The sequence below is a fragment of the Lissotriton helveticus genome, chromosome 7 (assembly GCF_964261635.1).
Source record: "Lissotriton helveticus chromosome 7, aLisHel1.1, whole genome shotgun sequence".
Lineage (NCBI taxonomy): Eukaryota > Metazoa > Chordata > Amphibia > Caudata > Salamandridae > Lissotriton > Lissotriton helveticus.
The window spans coordinates 1,582,799,233-1,582,823,620 of record NC_136068.1 but is presented as its reverse complement, the minus strand read 5'-3'; the positions used below and the strand labels follow the sequence as shown (position 1 = coordinate 1,582,823,620).

The 24,388-nt window shown below is 46.8% G+C and overlaps 1 protein-coding gene and 1 long non-coding RNA gene across 2 annotated transcripts in view; both read left to right on the top strand.

Annotated features, from left to right (window-relative positions):
- Positions 1 to 24,388, top strand: part of LOC144769584 (uncharacterized) — a 334,720-nt gene that overhangs the window by 222,877 nt on the left and 87,455 nt on the right. The window contains exons 40-42 of the mRNA XM_078653744.1: positions 21,176 to 21,183; positions 23,072 to 23,219; positions 24,318 to 24,352. Of these exons, the coding sequence (XP_078509870.1) occupies positions 21,176 to 21,183; positions 23,072 to 23,219; positions 24,318 to 24,352 (191 nt within the window). The remainder of the gene's footprint in view (positions 1 to 21,175; positions 21,184 to 23,071; positions 23,220 to 24,317; positions 24,353 to 24,388) is intronic.
- LOC144770525 (uncharacterized) lies at positions 9,042 to 12,556 on the top strand. The gene is made up of 3 exons (XR_013598921.1): positions 9,042 to 9,086; positions 10,942 to 11,047; positions 12,455 to 12,556. It is a non-coding gene; the product is annotated as an uncharacterized LOC144770525 (long non-coding RNA).

Genomic DNA, 24,388 nt, shown 5'->3' with positions numbered 1-24,388 from the left:
CCTTGAGCCATAGTCCGCCGTATTGTAAATACGGCACATCTATGGTGGCGCAAGGGTTTTTTACGCAGGTTCAGGGAAACTGCTGCATCTTTACAGATGTGTCAGTTTCTTGTAAATATGGCCCCCGGATAAGAAATGAATGTTTAGCCTACCATTTTTCTTGAGCGAACCGTTCATGTGCTCAGGAAATAAGTTACAAATCAACAACAAGTGCTCATCAGTCTTGTGCACATGAACTCGATTATAGTCTGATACTAAGTGATAATCACTCTTGTGCACAGAAAATCAGTTATAACCAGATACTAAGTTGTAACTACACTTGAGCACAGGAAATCAGATTTAACCCAATACTTACTAGTCACTCCTATTAGTAAATCAGTTATAGCCTGACACTAAATTCTAAATACGCTTGTGCACGGGAAATCAGTTCTACACCAACACACAAGTATTAATTACTCCTGTGCACAGGAAATCAGCTACAGTCCTACACTACCACACTGTGGTCAAACTACACTTGTGCACAGAAAATCAGCTGGAGCCTTACACTAGATATTATAACTACTCTTATTAAAGGGAAATCAGTTCTAAACCGACCCACGAGTGCAATCGCTTTCCTCATTGTGCTTCCTTGTCTTCTAACCAGGATGTGACTCCTGTCCTATGCCTCCGAAATGTGTCCATGGATTTCTGAGACAGAACAAATTCGATGAAAACACTGAGTGTTGCCCCACATATATCTGTGGTAAGTATATATGACAAGTATTGCACCCATGCAGATGATGATTTTAGGGGTGGGAGGCTGTAGAGGAATATGGCCAGGGGTAGGAACAGAGCACTAGAGCAGCACCAAAACAAGCCAGCACTCTTTATATTTCAAGTATAAGGTAAAACAGTGTCTGCTGCAGTGGGGTCTCTAGAAGTGATTTTTAGGGAAGGAGTCACTCGTTGCTCCACAGATAAAACTTGTGAGGCCACATGCAAAGGGTAATTGCAAAGAGTATGTGGGATACATATAAATATATATTTTCTATCAAAGTCTTCAAGCATAGGATTAGCACAGTGCCATCCACGCCAAGATAGAAAGGGACAACGTCTTTTGCCATTTCTTCAGCAAAGTCTTTAAGCATAGGACTAGCACACTGCTGTTGATGCCGAGCTATAGAATGTCAAAAGCCATTTACCACTCCAGGCACAATATTACAGCTTTGAATTGGGAAAATACCAACCAAGCCAACCTGAAATGACTAAAAGCAACCCCATGCACAATGTTTTGCTCTACTTAGAGCTCTTCAGAGAGGTATAGCTTTGTCCAGACACATAGGATCACCCAGTATAAGGTAAAACAATACCCTTTCAGGCATAGAGTGATGCATAAATTATGCAAAAAAGAAGCAGAGAACTCTGGGTAGTTCTCAAGTTTAGGTGCAATCTCAGTGGGGCGTGTAGATAAATACATGTATACATACATACACATAGTCTGATTTAAACATTGTAAGCAAACATGAAGGCTTCTGTATTACTTCAAACAATGATTTGCAGTCAAAGGTAGATGGACAAATAATTGGACGTGGTAAGGTGCAGTGTCTGTTTGTGGCACATTCAACAGGTTCAACAATTTTGGTGGTGGGCTGAGGGGGGCAGGGGAAATAGCACTGGGGCACAGGCTCCCTCTAGCGATACCACTGGTCGGTGACTGTAGTTGATGAGAAATTTCAAGAGATCACTTTAATAACGCTTATATTCAGGTTTCAGAACCAAATGTGAAATTATCAGAGAGGGAACTAAGGTAGAAGCGTGACTACAGCTGCAAAGAGAGAAACTAAAGGAAGTGTCAGAGAGAGTAAAGATGAGAGAGTAGGCCAAAGAGCATCTGTATCACAAGAGAACCAAGTGGAGCCTGAGAATACATTGTATCACAAGCAGGGCTAGAGGAGGATGAGGACGGATTGTATCACAAGAGAAGCTAGAGGAGGCCGAGGATGGGTTATACCACAAGAAGAGGAGCCTGCGTGTGGTTTGTATCACAAGTGGGACTAGAGGAGGCTGAGGATGGATTGTAGCACAAGAGAACCTAGAGGAGGCTGAGGATGGATTGTATCAAAAGTGAAGCTAGAGGAGGCTGAGGAAGGATTGTATCACAAGAGAAGCTAGAAATGGCTGAGGATTGATGGTATCACACGAGGGAGGAGCTAGAGGAGGCAGAGGATGGATTGTATCACAAGTGGGACTAGAGGAGGCTGAGGATGGATTGTATCACAAGGGGGTTTAGAGGGGGCTGAGGATGGATTGTATCAAAATATAAGGATCTAGAGGAGGCTGAGAATAGATTATATCACAAGAGAAGCTAGAGGAGGCTGATGATGAATTGTATCACAAGTGGGACTAGAGGGGGCTGAGGATGGATTGTATCAAAAGATAAGGACCTAGAGGAGGCTGAGGATAGATTGTATCACAAGAGAAGCTAAAGGAGGCTGAGGATGGATAGTATCACAAGAGGAGAAGCTAGAGGAGGCTGAGGATGGATTGTGTCACAAGAGGAGGAGCTAGAAGTGTCTGAGGAGGGATTGTATCACAAGTGGGACTAGAGGAGACTGAGGATAGATTATATCACAAGAGCAGCTAGAGGAGGCTGAGGATGGATTGTATCACAAGTGGGACTAGAGGGGGCTGCGGATGGATTGTATCAAAAGATAAGGACCTAGAGGAGGCTGAGGATAGATTGTATCACAAGAGAAGCTAAAGGAGGCTGAGGATGGAATGTATCACAAGAGGAGGAGCTAGAAGAGTCTGAGGATGGATTGTATCACAAGTGGGACTAGAGGAGGCTGAGGATAGATTGTATCACAAGAGCAGCTAGAGGAGGGTGAGGATAGATTACATCACAAGAGAGGCTGGAGGAGGCTGAGGATGGATTGCATTACAAGAGAAGCTAGAGAAGGCTGAGGTTGGATTGCATCAAAAGCATGGCTAGAGGAGGCTGAGGAAGGATTTTATCACGAGAGAAGCTAGAAGAGGCTGAGGATAGATTGCACCACAGGAGGAGAAGGCTGCTTACAGACTATAGCACACACAGCAGAATTAGGAGGTAAAATGGCTCCTGCAGCACAGAGAGGTTTCAAGGGACATAGAGACAGGTCTGTTGCACAAGGGTAACTAAGGGATGTTGAGAAATATGGTTTCACAAGAGATGCTAGGAGGTTGAAAGTGTTTTGTATCACAAAAGGAGCTACAGGATACTAAGGGGGTTGTATTACAAGAGAAGAGGAGCTGGACCATGCTGATGCAGGATTGTATCATAGGAGTAGCTAGAAGAGGCCAAGGTTGGAATTTATCACAAGAGAAGCTAGAGGAGGGTGAGAAGATATTGTATTACAAGAGAAGCTAGAGGAAGCTGAGTGAGAACAGCAACACAAGAGAATCTAAAGGAGGCTGATATGAGGCTGTATCACAAGAGAAGCTAGGGTGGAATGTAATAATCTAGAGGAGGCTGACCAGAGGATGGATTATATCACAAGAGAAGCTAGAGGAGGTTGAGAAGATATTGTATCACAAGAGAAGCTAGAGGAGGTTGAGAAGATATTGTATCACAAGAGAAGCTAGAGGAGGCTTATGAGGGATTGTATTACAAAAGAAGCTAGAGGAAGCTGAGTGAGAACAGCAACACAAGAGAAGAAGAGAAGCTAAAGGAGGCTGATATGAGGCTGTATCACAAGAGAAGCTAGGAAGCTAGGGTGGAATGTAATAATCTAGAGGAGGCTGACCAGAGGATGGATTATATCACAAGATAAGCTACAAGAGACTGAGAAGAGATTGTAGTCCAAGAGTAGATAGAGGAAACTGAGGAGGGATTGTTCACATGAGAAGCTGGAGCAGGCTGAGGAGAGATTGTATTACAAGAGTAGCTAGATGAGGCGGTTTAGAGTTGGTAGTACAAAGACAACTCATCGAAGGTAAAAAGAGACCTCCCCTGCAGCAGAAAGAGATCTCCTGGATAGGTAAAGGAGGGTATGTAGCACAATAGTAGGTTAATGAAGCTGAGGAGGGATTGCATCACAGGACGAGCTAGAGGAGTTGCTGAGAGATTGTTGTTGTTTATAAAAACAATATCTGTAATTAATTCACGTTGATGAAAGTAGGGACAGAATACCGGCGCCAGGAAGGCCCAACACTACAAAGTGACTCCTGCAGCTCTAGGCATGTAGTGATGACAGACCAAGACTGTGAGGATGTCTAACATAGTCACACACCAGAACAAACACTGCTCGTTTCCTACACTGCTAATGGGATAGAAAAAAACATTTAGAATTAAACACTAAGGCTCCACCAGGGCTGAATTGCACACAGTTGTCATGATGGGAAGTTGTAATGTTTAGAACTGGAGTTAATAAAGCAAACACACTAATATATATATTTTTCTTTTCATTGCAGTGCCACCGGTAAGTTACTCATACTTTCCTTTGTGTAGTAAGTAAAGCTGTGGGCAGAAGGGTATGCTTTGTGATGGGAGCATGTGGTTGTGGTTTGCCTTAGCATCATTGGAGCCTTGCACAGTACCCCTAAAATGAGTCACCTTATAAAAGTCTTACAATGACAGCTGGTGTTTTAAAATGCATATGTTCTTTTATGTAGTTATGTTCTCTATATATGACACTTTATTTTTGCAAGCCTTTTCCAGTCACACTTGGTTCCTCGAGCCCAGGCTCCTTCGAGTTGGAGGCTATAGGCAGATGTGTTTGAAGGAGCATGGAGAAAAATCTTCAACTTTCATGTGGACTGGACTCGGTCCAAATCTTATAAGGGCCCATCTTAACCACAGCTCTTTTAAACTGGAACACATCTGTGACAATTGACTTTTTCTTGAAACGCTTAACCTTCAGGCTAGGGTAAATAACGGTTATAAGAGAGGAGAAGGTAATCAAATGAGTGAAGACCTCAACAGAATCTTTTAGATATGTTTAAAGGAACAAAGTGGGAATTCCAGATCACATACCTAAAAAAAAAAGAAGTAAAATTTGTGAAAGGTTATTGAAATCATTTTTGAACCCAAACATTTTATCAGTATGTATTCCTTAAATGGATGATAAAGGTTATCCATTGAATAGGGGTAGATAGGCCTGTTAGTGCCCCCACAGGACCAGCTACATGCCAGCTATGATATGGGGATGGTTTAATTTCCCAGAAGCTCTCCCCTGTCAACACCCCAGAGCCATGCAGCTGCATTTCACTCTTGTGCATTGATAGGTCTGTATTTTCAGTCAACCTGATTAACAAAAAGTACACAAAGCTCCCAAAAATACACTTCCCCAAATATTCTAAGAATGAAGCTAGAATAGTGAATAATCCTGTTGTCGAATATTTGGGGGTATTTTTGTGCTGATTTTCATTTGAAGCACCGAAATACCAATATTTCTGAGAACAATTATAATACTGGCCTGTGTCCTTTCCAGTGGCATCTCTAGAAGTGGCCCTATAAAGTAAGAGATGGAAATGTCAGTCGGTGAGGTACGGGTTACTTACCTTCGGAAACGATGTATCTGGTAGAGACGATTCTAGCCGCAGATTCCTTAACGTAGAATTACCCCCAGGCGTGACACTGGATCCGGAAAACACTTTCCCTCTCCCTCTCCCCCATCCAGCAATGGCTTACACAATGAACACGGACATTTTTAAGTAATGTGTTACTCATCAAACACTAAGCCCGCTCAAATCGCTGAATTAGACACATTCTGCTACTAGATGAACATGCCTCCCACACTGCTGATACCATCATCTGATTCAGACTCTGGTCTGCAATGTACATTCTAGATTTGCTTGAATAGTCAAGCGCTAGAGTAATGAAAGCACCGCAGTGCTATAGCAGTCATAGACTGTGTGCTATACAAATTTGTATTTGTATTTTGTATTTGTGGTATACTTATAGAGCGCAGACCTGTCACCCAAAGGGCATCCTGGCGCTTCGAACCATAAACCAACAGATTACAGCGAGTTAGCCTGTCCTAGGGAAGAGGTAGGTTTTTAGCGCCTTCCTAAAGGCTGGGAGATCCTCAAGATTCCTTAGAGATATCGGCAGGGAGTTCCAGAGCTTGGCCGCCGCTACTCTAAAGGATCGGCCGCCCATCCTCACTCTCTGGAAGCGCGGAACTACAAGTAACCTCGAAGAAGAGGAGCGTAAGGCTCGAGGTGGAAGGTACCAGGCGAACATCTTCCGCAAATGGCGATAATATTGTGTAACATGACGTATATGTCTTGAAGGTAGCATTCTTGGCCTCTCTCCTTTGCAGTGCTATGGAGTAACCTGCCCCCCATCACCACAATGCACAAAGATAGGAGAAACTCTTGTTGGACAGCAAGGATCCGGTGATGACAACTGTTGCCCTGATGAAGAATGTGGTAAGTTGCTAAGTCCAGTCCATCCTCTCAGTCTATTGTTATATCAGCATTCGAAGTCCATCCAGCTCATCCCGTTCTGTCTCATGAGTCCACTACCAATAAGCCATTGTCTACTTCTGCTCTGGAAACAGCCAAACCTTTTTTCATTGTACACCACAGTGCCCATCTAGCCACCCGTCACTGTCACATCACTTAGGTCCAGTCCAGTACTAAGGTCCAGAACATCCAGTCCAATTTTTTATGCCCGAGAGCCCATACCTCTCAATTTCTCAACTCTCAGTTCCCATCAAGTCCATCTGTCTCTATCTTCCAGGGCGCAGCTGGTTAATATCCCATTGACTACAGTGTTTCTAAGTCCCATTCTTTGACTAGTCAAGGTACCAGCCCCCAGTTATTTTAAGTGTTGGCAATGTGACCCCCCTCTGATTTCTTTGCTGACTGAGACCATGCTATTCCCAGGCCTATATATTGCGGTGGGATACAGGAAACCTATTTAGCCCTTTCCACTAAATCACCCTAGGTCATCGACTCACCTGACGCTTTTTAAGTCATTGCTACAAGCCTCTGCCAAGTGCTGCCAAAGATATTTATCCTACACTCCCGTGTCTGCACAAGTAACCCAGTCTGAAGATCGTTTCCTGAAGGGCTCAGTTTGAAATCCCAACACTAGATGCGTAGAAATGTACCTTTATAGGGACATACGAAGATGCTCTTTTGTGTGACAGGGGCCCTGAGGAGTGTAGATGTAAGCCTTGTTATTAGTAAGGGGTTTACATCCTACTTTCAACCTGCGCATATATTTTGGTGCATTAATATTGGTGGCATGTCTTTTGGTTTTCTACTTTATTGTGTTTTGTATTTCTTTTAAAACTCCTTATCGAGCAATTTTTTAATCTCACTACTTTTTTCTGCAGAAGTCCCATTATCTTCACCCGTCAGGCCTTTCTTTCTTTTGCCATCTGCCCAGCCTCTTGCAGCCTCCTTCCCTGCCACGGCCATTCGCAAACACTGTACTTCTAGTGGTTTAGCACTTACCTTCCACGTGATCTCTCGTTTGAAACGTCTCCCCTTCATCTCGTAGCCCCTTCAACGGCAGAGTGGGGCTCACAGTGACTCTTCTCCAACCCAGGAATGCTGTGCAAAATGAGAAGTCTTTCTCAAGTGTTCAGCTTTTCCGGTGCAGCAGGACTTGGAATTTCAAAAGTTTCTCTGGAGCTTTTTGGCACCTCAGCTGTTCTGCTTCATAGATTACCATCATCCTGGCCAATGCCTGATTGATGTTCGACCCATTTTTATACTCAGAAGAAAGCTCCTGATTGAAAGCTGCCAGGAGTGAGTCTGACTCAGTACTGGGTTGACTTAATTGAGATTTGGAAGAAGGGGCTTTAGAGTAGATTTACATCTCACTATTGCAAACATTATCTCACACTATCACCCCGTGTGGGAGGGCAGAAGTAACTTCCAGCAGCCCTTCACAAAGATGAAATCAATGTCAGGTTGTCACTCAGTTTTAATGTCTTGCAGACAGGGCACCAGGAGCGACCATTTCTTATCCTGGAATACTTTGTTTATAAAGCGTACATTGACATGTGACTGTCACCCCTCGATTTAGCCTACACTGGTTCTGATCCACATTTATCTTGCCATGCTTTTCCTTCAGAATGCGGCGCCTGCCCTCCACCTACAGACTGTGACCAAGGATATCACAGGGAAACCTTCTTCTATCCAGAAATTGAATGCTGTGCGCGATATACCTGTGGTGAGCACTGAGATAAGCTTTACTCCTGCGTACCTGGGGCAGAGCGACAAGAGGGCAGGGCATGGGAACTAGCACACGAGGTCAGGGTGACTCTGAATGGCCATAGACCTTTTCCACTCAGCTTTCTCTGGTGGTTTAAACAATGCAAAGGTAAATAAAAGCTGATATTCTGAATCAATAGTACACAGAAAAGACAAGAGAGGAGAAAAATAGAGGATATCACTAAAGAGCAAGGATGAAGAGGAGGTAGGGAGCCAGGTCTTGTGCCTCACAGATTCACGTCCTGGAGGGTCCACTCAGTCTTTTAGCATTCTGGTGTCGATAAAATGAGTACCATTGAGTTGGGTAACAACAACCATCTGTTATTCCTTACCAAGCACCCTTGTGGGTGAACATGTGCTTTACAAATACATGTTATGTTAACAGACGCTGGGTTTGTAAAGAGGGACAAAAGAAAGAAGCTGTCTCAGGAGAGAGTATAGAAACCTGATGGGGAGTTAGAAGAAGACCAAAGTGACTGCCATGGTGTGTGTCCCACTAGAGGCTGGGAATGACTGAGCACAGAGAGGTGACTCAGAGGAGACTGAGGAGGGAGCACAGCCAAGAGAGGTAGAGAGGGGTGGAATATAGACCATCACTAACACTGTCCTTCTTGTCTTTTGTTTCAGAACCTCCGGTAAGTTGTCCGTCTCCTTTCTCCATGCAGTGAGTAAAGTCTTTATTAAGGCAGTGTTTGTTGGGGGCCCATCTGAACATGTTATCGGCCTTGGCTATTTCTCTCCCAATCAGTCACCTTCTAAAGATCTTTGCAGTCATTTAATAATGAATATTCAGACTAAATCTATGCATCCTTTTACTATGTTAGTCATTTAATTTATGATCTATTTTTTTCCAGACAACTCCTGAGCCTGTGACGACCCGCCCCACATCCCCTCCAGTATGTTTTAAGAATATCAGTGCCAAGTGGGGCTGAAGGGACGGGTGGGGGGGGGGGGGAATCATGGTGGTGTGAAAGTGGTGGGGAGCAGCCTTTGCTTCCTGATGATGCTGGCTGGCCATGGCCTGTGTTGGTTACAAGCACAGATCGATGACCTGTTACATATAACTGTTGTGAATTAATATATGACTTGTAAGAAGCAATGGAGATAGGCGGCTATCAACGCGGGGGCTCCAAAAGTATCTGAATTATTTAACCTGTTTTTTTACAACCAATCGCTGCCTGTTGACGCTTGAAATGGTTGCCACCACCACACTGATTTACCAGCATCCCAATTTTAACATTTAAAAAAGGCGACAGTTTCACCATAGCGTATAAAACAAACTCTCCCAAATCATTGCCCCCTACAGCGTTCTTTCCCCCAACCTCTTGTTTTATCTCCAACCTCCAGACTGCAGTTCATGATCTCAAACTACGAATCACCTTGCAAGGCAGCTCATCTGTTCCTTCACGTGTTGAAAGCCCCTGTCGTGAAGGTCCCTGCACAATAAAACATATTTTATTTGCATACCTGAATAAATGAATAAATAATCGGTCCAAATGTCATAAACCTTGCGCAGAGTACATGAATCGCCTGGTGCCATCTTGAATTGAGCTGGAAGGTTGCACTTGAGTCTGGAGCCTTCTGATAGAATGTCACTTCGTCTATTAGTTCCACTTGAAGGCATTCTGTGGGGCACCTGGAGGTGAAGCAGCAGTCTGCACACCTCTGTGCACACTGGCAGGCCGCACAGTCCAGGCAGGCCGCGCAGTCCAGGCAGCTCTGCTTGGACAGCTGCAGTGGGCGTCTGGGAACCCCGAAAGGACCTTACCTAAGCCCTTGATCACTGGATCACAGCACAGGGTCCAGGTCTACAATGGGATCAATAACAGGTCAGGACTGTGTCCAATCTGCGGTATTACCCCATACCAATCATCATGATACACCTAAATAAGGAAGATAACTCTTGGCGTTGATGGCTTGAAATGAATGGGCTGTGCGGGTAATGAATAGCCAGCCTGGAGGAGGCCGCGATCGCAAGGTCAGCCCTTCGGTCCTAAGGATGGAGGTATTGATTCTGGTGTGCTCTCCAAATACTCTGAGATCCACGGGGGCAAGCAGGTGATGCATCTAGAAAACCGACATCTGCTACCATGTTTAGTTACCATGTTTAGTTTAGTTACTATGGGGCATATTAGCAAGAACCTCGTTGAAAGTATCGCCATTTTATCGGCAGGAAACTGCTGTTAAAACGGCAATAATGGGCTTGCTAATATACGTTATAGAATTACAATAGAAGCCCAGGTTAGATGTCCTACACAACTAACCTGGGCTTCTATTGGAATTCTATAACGCATAGCAAGCTCATTATCGCCGTTTTAGCTGCAGTTTCCTGCCGCGACACTGGCTATAATTTTAACAAGGTTGTTGCTAATATGCCCCTATGTTTTGTGTTGGAAATGATTATCCATGGGATGGATGGAGAGGTTTAAACAACCCACACTTCCGGTTGGCTTTTGAGGTGGTGGCCATCACAAGCCAGCTGTATTCAGCCTCTTCCTGATCATCCCGAGTGCTAGGAGTGGTAGGCCCTGTCACCCCCCCCCCTCCTCCCTCCCCGCTTCCATCTCTCATATTCGGATCGGAGAGTGACACGTCCACCACACTTTGTCTATGGCAAGAACTGAAGTACGTGTGCCCACATTGTGCTAAGAAAAAAACACTAAACGCGCATATACCTGTGACGAAGCTGAGATTGCTGTGCACGTCCGAGCCTTTGTTGTTGACCCTTGTGTTTGGTGTCCCACGTTACAGGAGTGCACGGGCGTGACATGCAGTGAAGAACCGCAATGCAGGAAGACAGGGCAAACTGTGGTGTCTCGTTTTGGAGATGACCCATGCTGTGAAACCCATACCTGTGGTGAGTTGTTGAGCTGGTACTGTGAAGAGGAATGTATTATTTTGCAGCACACAAGAAGGGGTTAAGGTTATTATGTGTGACAAAACAAGTACTGTTCCCCTGGAGGAAGAGGTTTACAAACATGGACACAGAAACTCGGCCACAGCAGACACGCTGATGAGCTCGTTAAGAGTTGCCTGGGTGCTATCCCTAGGTGGGTGTGCGTGTGCGTGTGAGGTGCGGGGTGTAAAGTAGCTCTGGGCAACTGCAAATGACTTGGTGTTTCTAATTCCAGGTCGGAAAACACCAAACCCAGATGTACCAGGTGCAAAATCACACCTGTTGAAAACACGGGTGATTGCGGGCGAGGGCCCCCGCCCAAGCCCTCCCTGCACCACGGGGAGGCAGATGACGCCCTCAGCCCCTTCCCAGCACTGACCTACGCCCTCATCCTGCCCGACTCTGCCCCCAGCTGGGAGCCCTTCCGCACTGCCATGTCCCTCCCCCTCCTAAGAAATGAGGACTTGACCCTGGCTAATGTCTGATTGCTTTAGGCATATTTTTAGATTGAGTCAGGAGCTCATGGTTAAAAGTGGCTCGAAGTTAGTCTCTAGACGTCTCTAAGGGCCATATTATCGATAAAGGGCGATACATTATTGCTGCTTTGATCGGCAGGAAACTGCTGCTAAAGCGGCGATAATGGGCTTGATAATATGCTCTTGTGAATTCCCATAGAAGCCCAGGTTAACACCAGAACCTGGGCTTCTGTGGGAATTCACAAGGGCCTATTATCAAGCCCATTATCGCCGCTTTAGGGGCAGTTTCCTGCCGATAAAAGCGGCGATAATGTAACGCCCTTTCTTGATAATATGGCCCTAGGTTCGATTTGTTGAGATTGTGAGAAGGGGGTGTTATCGGGAATGACATGTAATGCCCACTATTTGGGGCAGGGATACTGGCCGGACTGAATATTCCACCGCCAGTAACCCTGCATCAGTTTACTGGCTCCTCGTAATGAGGCTCTGAGTGTTACCTTCCTGCCCCCAGCCCTTCCTTCTACCCTCATCCGACCCGAGGATGGTACTCATCTGGTATGTACTATGTGCTGTGCGCCACAGACGTAAGTTAGGGTCAGCCAGATGTAGCATGTGCTACTCTATGATTTTACTGCTGACGACCACTGGTTTTTTACCTTCTGTAGTTTCCTCCCTTTGTCCTTCTGTCTCATGAGCAGCAAACAGGAGGTTAGGGAGGAGAAGAGGGAACAATTTTGGACTACCTTGTGTTGTCATCAGTAGTGACAGGGTACACGGTATCACTTTTTGCTACCCCTGCCATAGGGTGAATTATCATCCATGGCTGTCTCCTCCCATGAGATTTAACTGCATTGTCCCTTCTCTATGTTCATCTTTTTGTTTCCTTCATCAGAGTGCACCACTCCATGCGGTCCAGTTCCAGACTGTCCTCCAAGAACTAAAAGGGTGGAGAGCTTCGATGCTGACACAGAGTGCTGTCCTAATTACAAATGTGGTAAGCATCGATGAGACCATTACACCAAATGAAGGAAGAGATGAGACGGGCGGGAGGGGGGGGGGGACGGGGTGGAGCTCTGAGTGCGTCACGTGCTGAGCACGGTAGCACCATCACATGAACTGTGAATTAATAAGCTAACTAGTGAATTAATCAGATAAACTAATAGGGAAGACAATTTGCAACTTGCAGAACCTTGTAGGCTTGTATGGGCTGGTAAGGGGGCATTTAAGCCGGGAGCTGCTGGTGGGGCCCACCGACACTTATTGTTGGCGACCAGTGCTTCTATTTCCTTATCAGACTTTGACTCAGAACAAAAGAGAGAAAAACACACAAGTGAGAAAGAAGGAGGAATAGAAATATGGAAAAACAGTGACATAGGGAAAACGTAATAACGAAAAAGAACCTGCAAGAGTGAGATTACGGATCAGGGAGTGCCTGGTTGTGGATGTTAGAGGCATAAGGAGAAATCATGACTAGAAAGCCTTGGTATCCGCAGTCCAGACATGTGATAGCGCCATTCTCTGGTTTTCGAGCAAAGCCTTGGGCCTGTCACTCATTGTTTTATAAATTAAGCACTGGACTGCCTTGATATGTAGCTGTGTATATGCTGTTGGTGTTAATATAGGTCCAATTCTAATACTATTTCCACTTTCTATTTCAGAACCAGTGGTAAGTTGGGTGTCATTTCCTCCATGCAGTAAGTACAGTTCTGAAGTGTGTGTTTGTGAATTGTGTTAGTGACAGTACATTAAAAGACCGCATAACTCCTATTCGAACAGCGATTAAATAGTGTATAGGAACAGCTGAACCTCTAGCAATTATGTATTTTCAATGGTGTATAGTCTTAAAAGCATAACTTTATCTTAATGCTGGTTCCTATATCCCTAGTCACTGTTTTTTTCAAATTCCCAGCTAAGGAATATTGTACACCATGACCCTAGTTACAAGGTTACTGCAAACACAACAATGATGGACAGAATGTGGATCAATGTCACACATTCACCACAGTCCAAAGATCTGGGCCCAAATCCATCGTTTTTCCACTCCACACCACCCTGGGTTAGACAATGGCGATATGCAAATCAGCGCTGACCCTGTGCCCCATGGGAACAGTCCAGTCCGAACTACAAAAGCCATGTCCTTCCCAGAACGGAAACAAGCATCCGAGGACCGGCCCGGTTTCGAGGTAACACCTCTCATCAGCCCGGCTAGCTTGATTCCAGTGGTGTGGAGTAACTGGGACTCACGTCTGAGCATCCCCAGTACACTTAGAGCGGTAACTGCAAACACAACAATGATGGACAGAATGTGGATCAATGTCACACATTCACCCCAGTCCAAAGATCTGGGCCCAAATCCATCGTTTTTCCACTCCACACCACCCTGGGTTAGACAATGGCGATATGCAAATCAGCGCTGACCCTGTGCCCCATGGGAACAGTCCAGTCCGAACTACAAAAGCCATGTCCTTCCCAGAACGGAAACAAGCATCCGAGGACCGGCCCGGTTTCGAGGTAACACCTCTCATCAGCCCGGCTAGCTTGATTCCAGTGGTGTGGAGTAACTGGGACTCACGTCTGAGCATCCCCAGTACACTTAGAGCGGTAACTGCAAACACAACAATGATGGACAGAATGTGGATCAATGTCACACGTTCACCCCAGTCCAGGTTAGCAGCACTCAGGTGATTTTACAGCATGACTTTTTTTGTACCATATCCATGTGGTAAAATAACCACACAACTGTTCACTTATGAATAAAACCTCATGGAGTGAGGAATTATCATGCAGGTCGTGGCTGTGAAACGACAGAGAATCCCCTATTGCATGTGGTTTTCCCACTTACATTTAACACTTGCTCGGAGCCCTTCGACCTCATAGGCATTCATTCTTATATAGTGTCTAATAGGATTGAAGTTTTTGTGCAGAGTGTGGGAAGGGTGCTTGAGCTGCAATGGAAATGTGTTTGTCTTCTGTTATGCAGGAATTCGGCTACTTCTCACAGAGCCCCATCGCCTGAGCTGTCACTCAGGGCTTCTGAGAGAGAAAGACTGCTTTGGAAGGCAAAGGAGTCACAATTCACTTAGTTCTGTGGGGAGTTTTAGGAGGACAGCGCTTGAGAGCTTCCTAACAGTTCGCAGTCACAGATCAATCCTTTTGGTGACCTTTTGCATCCACCCTCCTCCTCTTCAAACCTCTCCCGTTTGCTGTTTGTGCTCATGGTGAAGCTCAGCCCGTACACTCTGTGCTGGAGGTGGTCCAGAGTCTGGCGGAGATGCTCTTGAGGGTTCACCTGGGGTAGGAGGTTCAGGGTACAGGTGGAGCCCCGAGGGCCCTCCTGTAGAAAAGGTGCGATCCTAAGGGCAACCAGATCTGACTGCGGACTCAAACCACCTCATCCAGTCACAGGAGCCACAGTCCCTGTAAGCACGAGCGCCCATTCGCTCAATCCCAAGGGCTGTGCAACTTCCTAGGAAGAACAGTAGACTCTTGCACGGGGGTGCTTTGGTAACCCAGGAAATGCATCCCACATGCACCTGTTACTGCCTCTCTGACACATGAATAACACTGGAGACACTTTCTTAGCCGTCTACACATTAGAGTTACACTATCAGCTCATCATTTCACCTAAGAAAGGGATAACTGGTCCTGAGACAAATGCCTGTAATACAGGGTGGCGATACAGGTTAGAACCGTGGCCCTGCGGGTGCATCCATCGCCTGCAATACAGGATGGTGGTACAGGTTGGAACCGTAGACCTGCGGGTGCATCCATCCCCTGCAATACAGTATGGTGGTACAGGTTGAACCGTTGACCTGCGGATGCATCCATCGCCTGTAATGCAGGATGCCGGTGCAGGTTAGAAGCGTTGACCTGCGGATGCATCCATCGCCTGTAATCCAGGATGGTGGTACAGGTTGGAAACCTAGACCTTCGGGTGCATCCATCCCCTGCAATACAGGATGGTGGTATAGGTTGGAATCGTTGACCGGCGGATGCATCCATCGCCTGTAATGCAGGATGGCGGTGCAGGTTAGAACCGTTGACCTGCGGATCCATCCATCGCCTGCAATACAGGATGGCGAAGCAGGTTAGAACCGGGGACCTGCAAGCACATCCATCGCCTGTAATGCAGGATGGTGGTACAGGTTGGAACCGTTGACCTTCGGGTGCATCCATCGCCTGCAATACAGGATGGCGGTGCAGGTTAGAACCGTTGACCTGCGGATCCATCCATCGCCTGCAATACAGGATGGCGAAGCAGGTTAGAACCGGGGACCTGCAAGCACATCCATCGCCTGTAATGCAGGATGGTGGTACAGGTTGGAACCGTTGACCTGCGGATGCATCCATCGCCTGCAATACAGGATGGTGGTACAGGTTGGAACCGTAGACCTGCGGGGTGCACCTATCATCTTCACACCTTTTTAATTAGTGCAATTTGAGGACTGTAATATTTGCCATTGATCGTTATTGTGATATCTCCAATACTTTACTACATGCTGGAGCCACTTGCCCTTGGATTGTATGGAAAGTTTCACTTTCTAAATTAGGATTTAAAGCACTACTTTCTTCAGCACATAACAGGGGACCCAGCGTTATGCCGCTCTCGAGTGGGCTATTTTACCTTGTGTCAGATAACATGGGAAACTGAATGTCTGACGATAGGCAGTCTTGACTGAATGAACAAGATAATCAGGAAATCAGTTACAGCGCAGGCAGTAAGCTGCAATTATTTAACACATCTCCTAAAAAAATATATGATAACATGTATATAGTGTCATTTCACAGAAATGAAAGGGTAAGAGTGCCTTCAAGGGAATTCGTTTAAACAGATTTTTACACTTTCAATGTGACTTACAAGGATCAGTTAATAATCCCCATCAGAATTCAATTCAACTGAATAAAATTTAGATCAAACAGACGTAACTACATAAATGACAAACATAAACACAAGCCAGGTGTATAGAGAAAGAAATTTATCAAAAGTTTAAAACAAATCATCTGATATACAGAAAATGAAATAGGACTGCAGGTTGACACTCAGTATATTCACAAACAACTCAACAGAACCTATTAACGCCTATCCCAGAAGCATAATGAAAAAACAAAAAGGATGAGGCGGAGGTCGACGTTTCGGTCTCCTACAGGATGCTTAGCGAGACCATCTTCAGGACTGATGACAATTTGAATCTGTATATTAAAAAGAGTGTAATAGAGAATATTGTGACAATTGCAAATTGAATTTGAGCAACAAGGTCACGTCATTAAGTTGTGGACATGGGTCCTCCGGAGAGTTATTAGTATCACCCAATCTTTCAATTTGGTTGGGTTCGTAAGCGCAGTGTACCGCTTTTATTAATACGTCCGTCAGACGGCGATTCCAGAGATTTAATCAAAAAGGGGGGGTTCCTTTAGTCAGACGTTCACTTAACTCGACTTCCGGTGGCTTCTGCAAATACGATAGCGTTCTCACCGAGGTCCACAAAGCGGGGATCCTGTTCCTATCGCACAGACGGAAAACCATCTATCTATTTCACAGAAATGGCCTTAGAATTTGACAATTGTATCTGCAAGGGCATCCTTAAAAATAAATGTGTTGCTTGTCGGTAGCTTAGTACCACACATTGCTTCACCGGGCATAGTTTTCATTCAGTGGGGCGCCACAGTGTCCAAAATCTTTTGAGGAAATAAGTAATATAACTTGGATCGAACCCATTCCGACATTGCTTTTTCTCATTTTTTGTTCTACGCAATAAGATGGGGCAGCACGAAGATGCATAACATTCATGCGATATCTGATGCTCCTGTTTCCTGGTGCAGTACAGCTGTGAAGGGCTGATACTGGGTGGCTACAAAGAACTAATACATCTTTATTGGGCAAGCCATAAATAGCAAAGTCTTTTCTCAGGCACAACTTTATTTTTGCACACGTTCTGCCCAGTAAGTCTTTGTTGCGAAGTTACCAACGCCTAGCGATTACGCTACCAATGGTCTGTATTGTAGGCGGGGGGGGGGGTGTTCTCTTGCCCCAGGATTTAGCTATCCTGCAAGGAGGAGCAGAACATCGCATGCTCTGGGAAAGCTTTGACATTCTCTGTTTGAGACTTTTTCTTCTTGTGCCTTGTCCTCTGCAGTGCACGGATGTCACGTGTCCCGAACCAGAATGTCCGAAGATGGGTCAAACTCCACTTCCCATGGACGGTCCATGGGAAGACGAATGCTGTCCTGAGCTTTTGTGCGGTGAGTTACTGAGTCCATACTGAAGGCGGGCAGAGAAGAGCACAGTGTACAATTGCATGTGGAGGGCTGCAGGTGACCCACTCTGTGCACACCGAAAGAAAAACCACAAACCGTGAGACCTAGAACCAGACAACTATTCCCCTGACCTAAGAAAGCTGTGAGAGCCTCAGGGCATCCGTCACTGTCTCCTGTCTCATCCAGCTCACCCCCCACTGCCTCACCTGTGCAAGAGCAGGGAATACATCTCTCGCAGCCTCATGTCTCGGTGTATCAGATCCACGGAACAGGCACTTTGGATCTCACTGTATCCGCTCTTAGGAGCTGCCCGGCCCTTCCCTCAATTTCTCAGGTTCCATCAACTCCACCTATTCATGTCTCAGATCTCAGGGTTCTGCCAGTTAATTTCTCACCGTTTTACCAGTCAATCAGAATCTAGTCTGGCTTTCATAGCTCAGTCTCACAGTCCACCCACAGTGTCAAGTAGTGTTTTAGCTCTCAGGGACCAACCCAGTTTAACCTACCCTAGCTCAGCTCACAGCCCTGTCCAGTCCACCTCTGACTCTGGCTCGGGCTCCACCCATCCCTCTGTCACTCTCTCAGCCCTGAGGACCCATCTAATCCAGCTCTACCTCAGTTCTCAGGGTCCAGCTTTCATTCTCTCAGGTCGACCCACGTGTCACTCTCTCCTTGTACATTCACTCTGCCTCTCAGCTTCCATGGGCCTGTCCCGTCTGTCTTTCACTATCGCAATCTCATATCCCATTCACACTATCTTTTACTGTTTCAGCTTTCCTGGACCATCCATTTCCTTCACTGCCTCAGCTGTCACCTGTGACAGTCCATCTCTCCCTCTCTCCATCCAGTCCATCTCTGTCTCAGGTCTCTGGTGCCATCAACCTATCTCTCACCATCTCATCCCTGAGGACCCATGTACGCCATCTCCAACTCGGGTCTCAGGAATCATCTATCTATCGCTCATGTTTCATCTCGAAGGCCATTTATAACTCGGATCACATGGCTCATCCATCCATCCATCTCCCACTGTCTCACCTCTGAAGACCCATCTAGACCATCTCTGACTAGGATCTCAGGGCCCATCCATCCATCCATTCATCCATCCATCCATCCATCTCCCACTGTCTCATCTCTGAGGATCCATCAAAGCCATCTCTAACTCGGGTCTCAGGACTCATCTATCCATCTCCCATTGTCTCATCTCTAGGGACCCATCTGAGCCGTCCCTATCTCGGAGCTCAGGGTCCATCCATCCATCTCCCACTGTCTCACCTTTAAGAATCCATCAAAGCCATCTCTCATTCGGGTCTCAGGCCCATCTACCCGTCTCTCATAATCTCATCTCTTCGGACCCATCGAAGCCATCTCTAGCTCGGTTCTTAGGGTCGATCTCTCAGGCTCTCATGCATCATGCTGCCCACCGCCCACTCTCTCGTTCTCCATCCAGTCTGTCTCTCAGCTGCAACAGGGCCAGTCCAGCCTGTCTTTCACTATCTCAGATCTCCGTGCCCACCCGGTTGCTCTCTGACTCCGCTCTCAGGGTACCATCAGCTATTGGAGCTCACGCTGATTCCTTAAACGCAGTTGCACCCAGGCACTCTCTGACAGAATCAAGCAGGGCACTGCCATCTTTGGTGAATGCAAGGAGTGTCCAGGCCCAAAGGCAGATCATGTGTTGCCATCTCTGCCCCCTGCACAGTTGATAGCTTTGCACCAAGGCATTCTCCCTCACATTATCAGAACCGACCCCGGCCGTCTCTTCAACCCACCTCATTTCTAGCCCCGCTGCTACCAAGCTGCCACAGACAGAATCCTTTGCACCTGGGTTGGGCCTGCACTGACTCTCTCTCCCCTTTCCGTGTTCTCCTTCAGAGTGTACTGTAGACTGTTCTCCAGCACCCGTGTGTGCTCCAGGATTGAAATTGAAGACCATTATCAACCAAGAAACCGAGTGCTGCCCTCATTACGTCTGCGGTAAGTTCCAGTACAAGCCTCAGAAAGGGGGGGAACAGGCAGGGGCTGCTGTTCACTGTGTCAGTGACACGTCAGACACATGGAAGAAGTGCAAAAAGGCCAATGGACTTCAACGACTGATCTGCACAAGCCATAGGAAACGCAGGGACACCTAACCACAGACATCACTAGGGCCATGTCATAATATTAGGTTCTAACTACACTGTAGTAGCTTAGAAGTTCACTGTGGCATAAGCCATGTATAAGGATCAGGGGCGTAGCTACAATTGTGAAACCAATGCATTGCACCAGGGCCGAGGTGGGAGGGGGCCGTCTGCCATGTACAAGCAATGTTATTTCAGAGGCTGCCTGTTGTGATTATTTAAAACACAGTGCATGCTTGGGACTTGGCTGTGTTTACTTTTCAGGGTGAGGGGTCAGTGCTTAATTTGAGCCATTAGTTTCACGGTGCTCAGTTCAGCACCAGCACTTAATTGTCAATCCCGGCATTTATGATAGTTGACACATGGTGGCACTGTTTGTGCAATTTACAGATGATCATAACAACAGTTTTTTTTATTACCACTAATACCTGCCGCCCAAGCCATTCGTCAGCGCTGTCAGTGCCAGTGGGTGGTGCCAGCTGCAGTGGGCTGCTGACGAGATCCTGACACTTACTGATATACAAATTAAGCATTGGGAGGGGTACAAAGCGAGTAGAGGATACAGGAAAAATAACAAGAGAGAGGGAATGGATGAAAGACAGAGAGAGTGAAAGAATGGAGAGGACGGCAAGAAGGCTGAGCGAGAGAGTAGACAAGGATGAGTAAAGTGGGCGAGGGGAAAGGAACAGAAAGGAACCAGAAATGAGGAGATATGGGAGGAAGGAGATGAGGATGAGTGAGAGGCAGAAGAGGGAGAAGAAAGAGACTGAGGAAGGGGATAGAGGGGAGCGCATAAATGGATGAAGGAGATGCGAGGAGAGCGGGGTGGAGGTAGGGAGGCGAGAAGGAAAGACCAGTAGAATGACGAACTTGAAGGCCGGTAAATAACATTACTCTAGCAGGTGCAGTGATACCGGGTTCGGGGCTGTAATGGGCGCACTCCACCTCATTTCTTGTAGTATTTTACTACCAGGTGGGAGGCTCTATAGCCATGCTTCACTAGGACCCATGACCCCCAGTCCACGCCACTTATATGGCCACCTGACTCCGGAATGTAAACAAGTAGGGATGGGCCTTTACAGCTATATCCTCTGGGCTACACACTCACACGCTTGTCCTAAGGTCGTGCTGTGGGTGGGGGTTATTCAATCGTGGTGGCAGGGATGCCTGTCTGTAATTGGTTTCATGGATGATAGTAGCACTTAGAAGACTAACACTGTTATCTCTGCTTTTCATTTCAGAACCGCCGGTAAGTTGCCCGACATTTTCTACATGCAGTAAGTAAAATTCCGAGTATGGGGGCCTTTGCCTGAGCATGTGTTTGTGGCGCACCTCTGCGCACTGGGAACTGGGATCCTACCCTTCTCAGACAGGTATTAACTCAGGCAAACTTTGAACTATTCCATGTACATGGGAAAGACAAATATCAAGCTTATCTTCAGAGGACAACCGGTGGGCCACAGGTCTGAATCAAAGTAGGGCTGACCCAGTCTCTCATCCTCCATAACTCGGTATACTTAGCATCATTAAGTCGATTAAAATATGAGGAGGATTCAGCCCATTCCAATATGAGAAGGGGACTTTCAGCCCACTCCTGTGTGTGAGAGGGACATTCAGTGCGATCCAGTGAAAGAGGGACATTTAGTTCATTCCAGGGGGAGAGAAACATTCAGTCAATTCCAATCGGAGAGACCATTCAGTCCATTCCAGCGTGAGAGGGGCATTCAGTCCATTGCTGTAGGTGAGGGGGGCTTTCAGTCCATTCCAGTAGGTGAGGGGGCTTTCAGTCCATTCCGGTGGGTGAGGGGGGCTTTCAGTCCATTCCGGTGGGTGAGAGGGGCTTTCAGTCCATTCCAATAGGTGAGAGGGGCTTTCAGTCCATTCCAATAGGTGAGAGGGGCTTTCAGTCCATTCCGGTGGGTGAGGGGGGCTTTCAGTCCATTCCGGTGGGTGAGGGGGGCATTCAGTCCATTCCAGTAGGTGAGAGGGGCATTTAGTCCATTCCAGTAGGTGAGAGGGGCATTTATTCCATTCCAATAGGTGAGAGGGGCATTTATTCCATTCCAGTAGGTGAGAGGGGCATTCAGTCCATTCCAGTAGGTGAGAGGGGCATTCAGTCCATTCCAGTAGGCGAGGGGGGCATTCAGTCTATTCCAATAGGTGAGAGGGGCATTTATTCCATTCCAATAGGTGAGAGGGGCATTTAGTCCATTCCAGTAGGTGAGAGGGGCATTTAGTCCATTCCAGTAGGTGAGAGGGGCATTTAGTCCATTCCAGTAGGTGAGAGGGGCATTTAGTCCATTCCAGTAGGTGAGAGGGGCATTTAGTCCATTCCAGTAGGTGAGAGGGGCATTTATTCCATTCCAATAGGTGAGAGGGGCATTTAGTCCATTCCAGCGTGAGGGAGGCATTCAGTCCATTCAAGTAGGTGGGAGGGGCATTTAGTCCATTCCAGTAGGTGAGAGGGGCATTTAGTCCATTCCAGTAGGTGAGAGGGGCATTTAGTCCATTCCAGTAGGTGAGAGGGGCATTTAGTCCATTCCAGTAGGTGAGAGGGGCATTTAGTCCATTCCAGCGTGAGGGGGGCATTCAGTCCATTCAAGTAGGTGGGAGGGGCATTTAGTCCATTCCAGTGTGTGAGAGGGGCATTTAGTCCATTCCAGTAGGTGAGAGGGGCATTTAGTCCATTCCAGTAGGTGAGAGGGGCATTTAGTCCATTCCAGCGTGAGGGGGGCATTCAGTCCATTCAAGTAGGTGGGAGGGGCATTTAGTCCATTCCAGTGGGTGAGAGGGGCATTCAGTCCATTCCAGTGTGAGTGAGGGACATTGTACCCTATTCAGTGTGAAGGAGCAGCATTCTGACCATTATAGTGTTAAGGCAGCACCGTTCCCTCCATTACAGCTTGAGAGGAGACATTCAGTCCGATCCATCGAATGAGAGAGGACATTGTAGCAATGTGACTAGTTTAAAGAGGAGAGCAGGCGAAATGCAGCGGCAGTCCAGCCTCTTCAGACAGGGTACATCAATTCCCCTCAGTAAAGAAAGAGTTACTTTAATAATAAACAATGTACCGAGAAAACAAACCTGCCACTGTTGGGCGTCTCACAGTTTTGTCCTTGATCTTTGTCCTCTGCAGTGCACTGGCATCACGTGTGCCCCGCCTCCAACATGCCAGAGGACAGGCGAAAGTCCAGTTGAAATTCCAGCAGAAGAAGGTTTCGGCTTCGGCTCCGGCTCTGGCTCCGGCTCTGATGACCACGACTGCTGTTCCGACTATAGCTGTGGTGAGTTACCCAGCACTGACTGCGCGCTGCTGCCCGACGCTTGACAACAGTGTCATGTGAGGTGTGAAATTAATCCCCAGAGCCATTGAAGAAGGAGACAGACCTTTGAGAGTCTAAGGGGTCCCTCAGATATTTGGAGGAAACGAAATGTTGGCTAGTGGGGGAGGGCTAAGAATGTCTTCTTCACAAAATTATCACCAAAGCTAAGAGCTCCAATAAACCTCCCTCCAGTACACCTTTCAGCACCCTGGTTCTCGCATACGGCTCTGTAGAGTCTTTCCACTGTTGGAGGTGGGTACACTTGAGTTGTGGCGTTTTGGGATTTTTCACAGCGTTGCCAGTGGGTCTATTTTCCAAAGGAAGAATTCTTCCCTCAAAGCCAAGGTTTTGCTTGGGGTTTCTTCTTAAAAACCTACTTTGTATGATGTTTCAGCCCAAGTGTTTCTTAAACTACTTCAGCCTCGTGAAGCTCCGGTGTTTCATGATGTTGGGGAGCAATATTGTCCAACTTCACATGCTCTGCTCCCAGGGGGGTCTATCAAGACTATCACTGGCACATACGCAGAACGGTACCAGGGCACACGGCCACTGAGGGTAAAATCAACCAGACAAGGCTCACACCAGGTCACAAAACCAGAGAGCGCACCTTCTGGTAGAACAATCTCTCACCAGGCACTCTGAGACTCAAAACAGCGCCAAGAGGCCATCCAAAAACATAACCGATGTGTTGCCAGGTTGTGCGGGCTCTGGATTACTGCTCATTTACCAGATGTCCATGTACCACAGAAGGCAGATTGACATGAGGAGTGCACCCATGGGTATTCCGTTTACACCCACCTATACTCATAATGAGTCATTGCAGCAATGTGGCAGACCCCTAGGCCTAAAACAAATGAGTGCCCGTCCCACCAGCACAACTTTTCCAAACTGAAACCAAGGTAGTAGTACACATTTTAGGAGTGTTATTGCTGTTGGTGTTGGCAGTCAAAAACAGTCGGAATTGGTATTCAAATCAGGACTTTATTTACACATGTAAAACATGCACAATCCTGAATAAATTTGAATACTCTTTAACAATCCCTTCCCTTCCACCCCTAGGAAAAGCACTGAGCACAAACTGGCCTTGTGCACAGGTAATCAGTGACAGCCATTCCCACCTCACCTGTAGT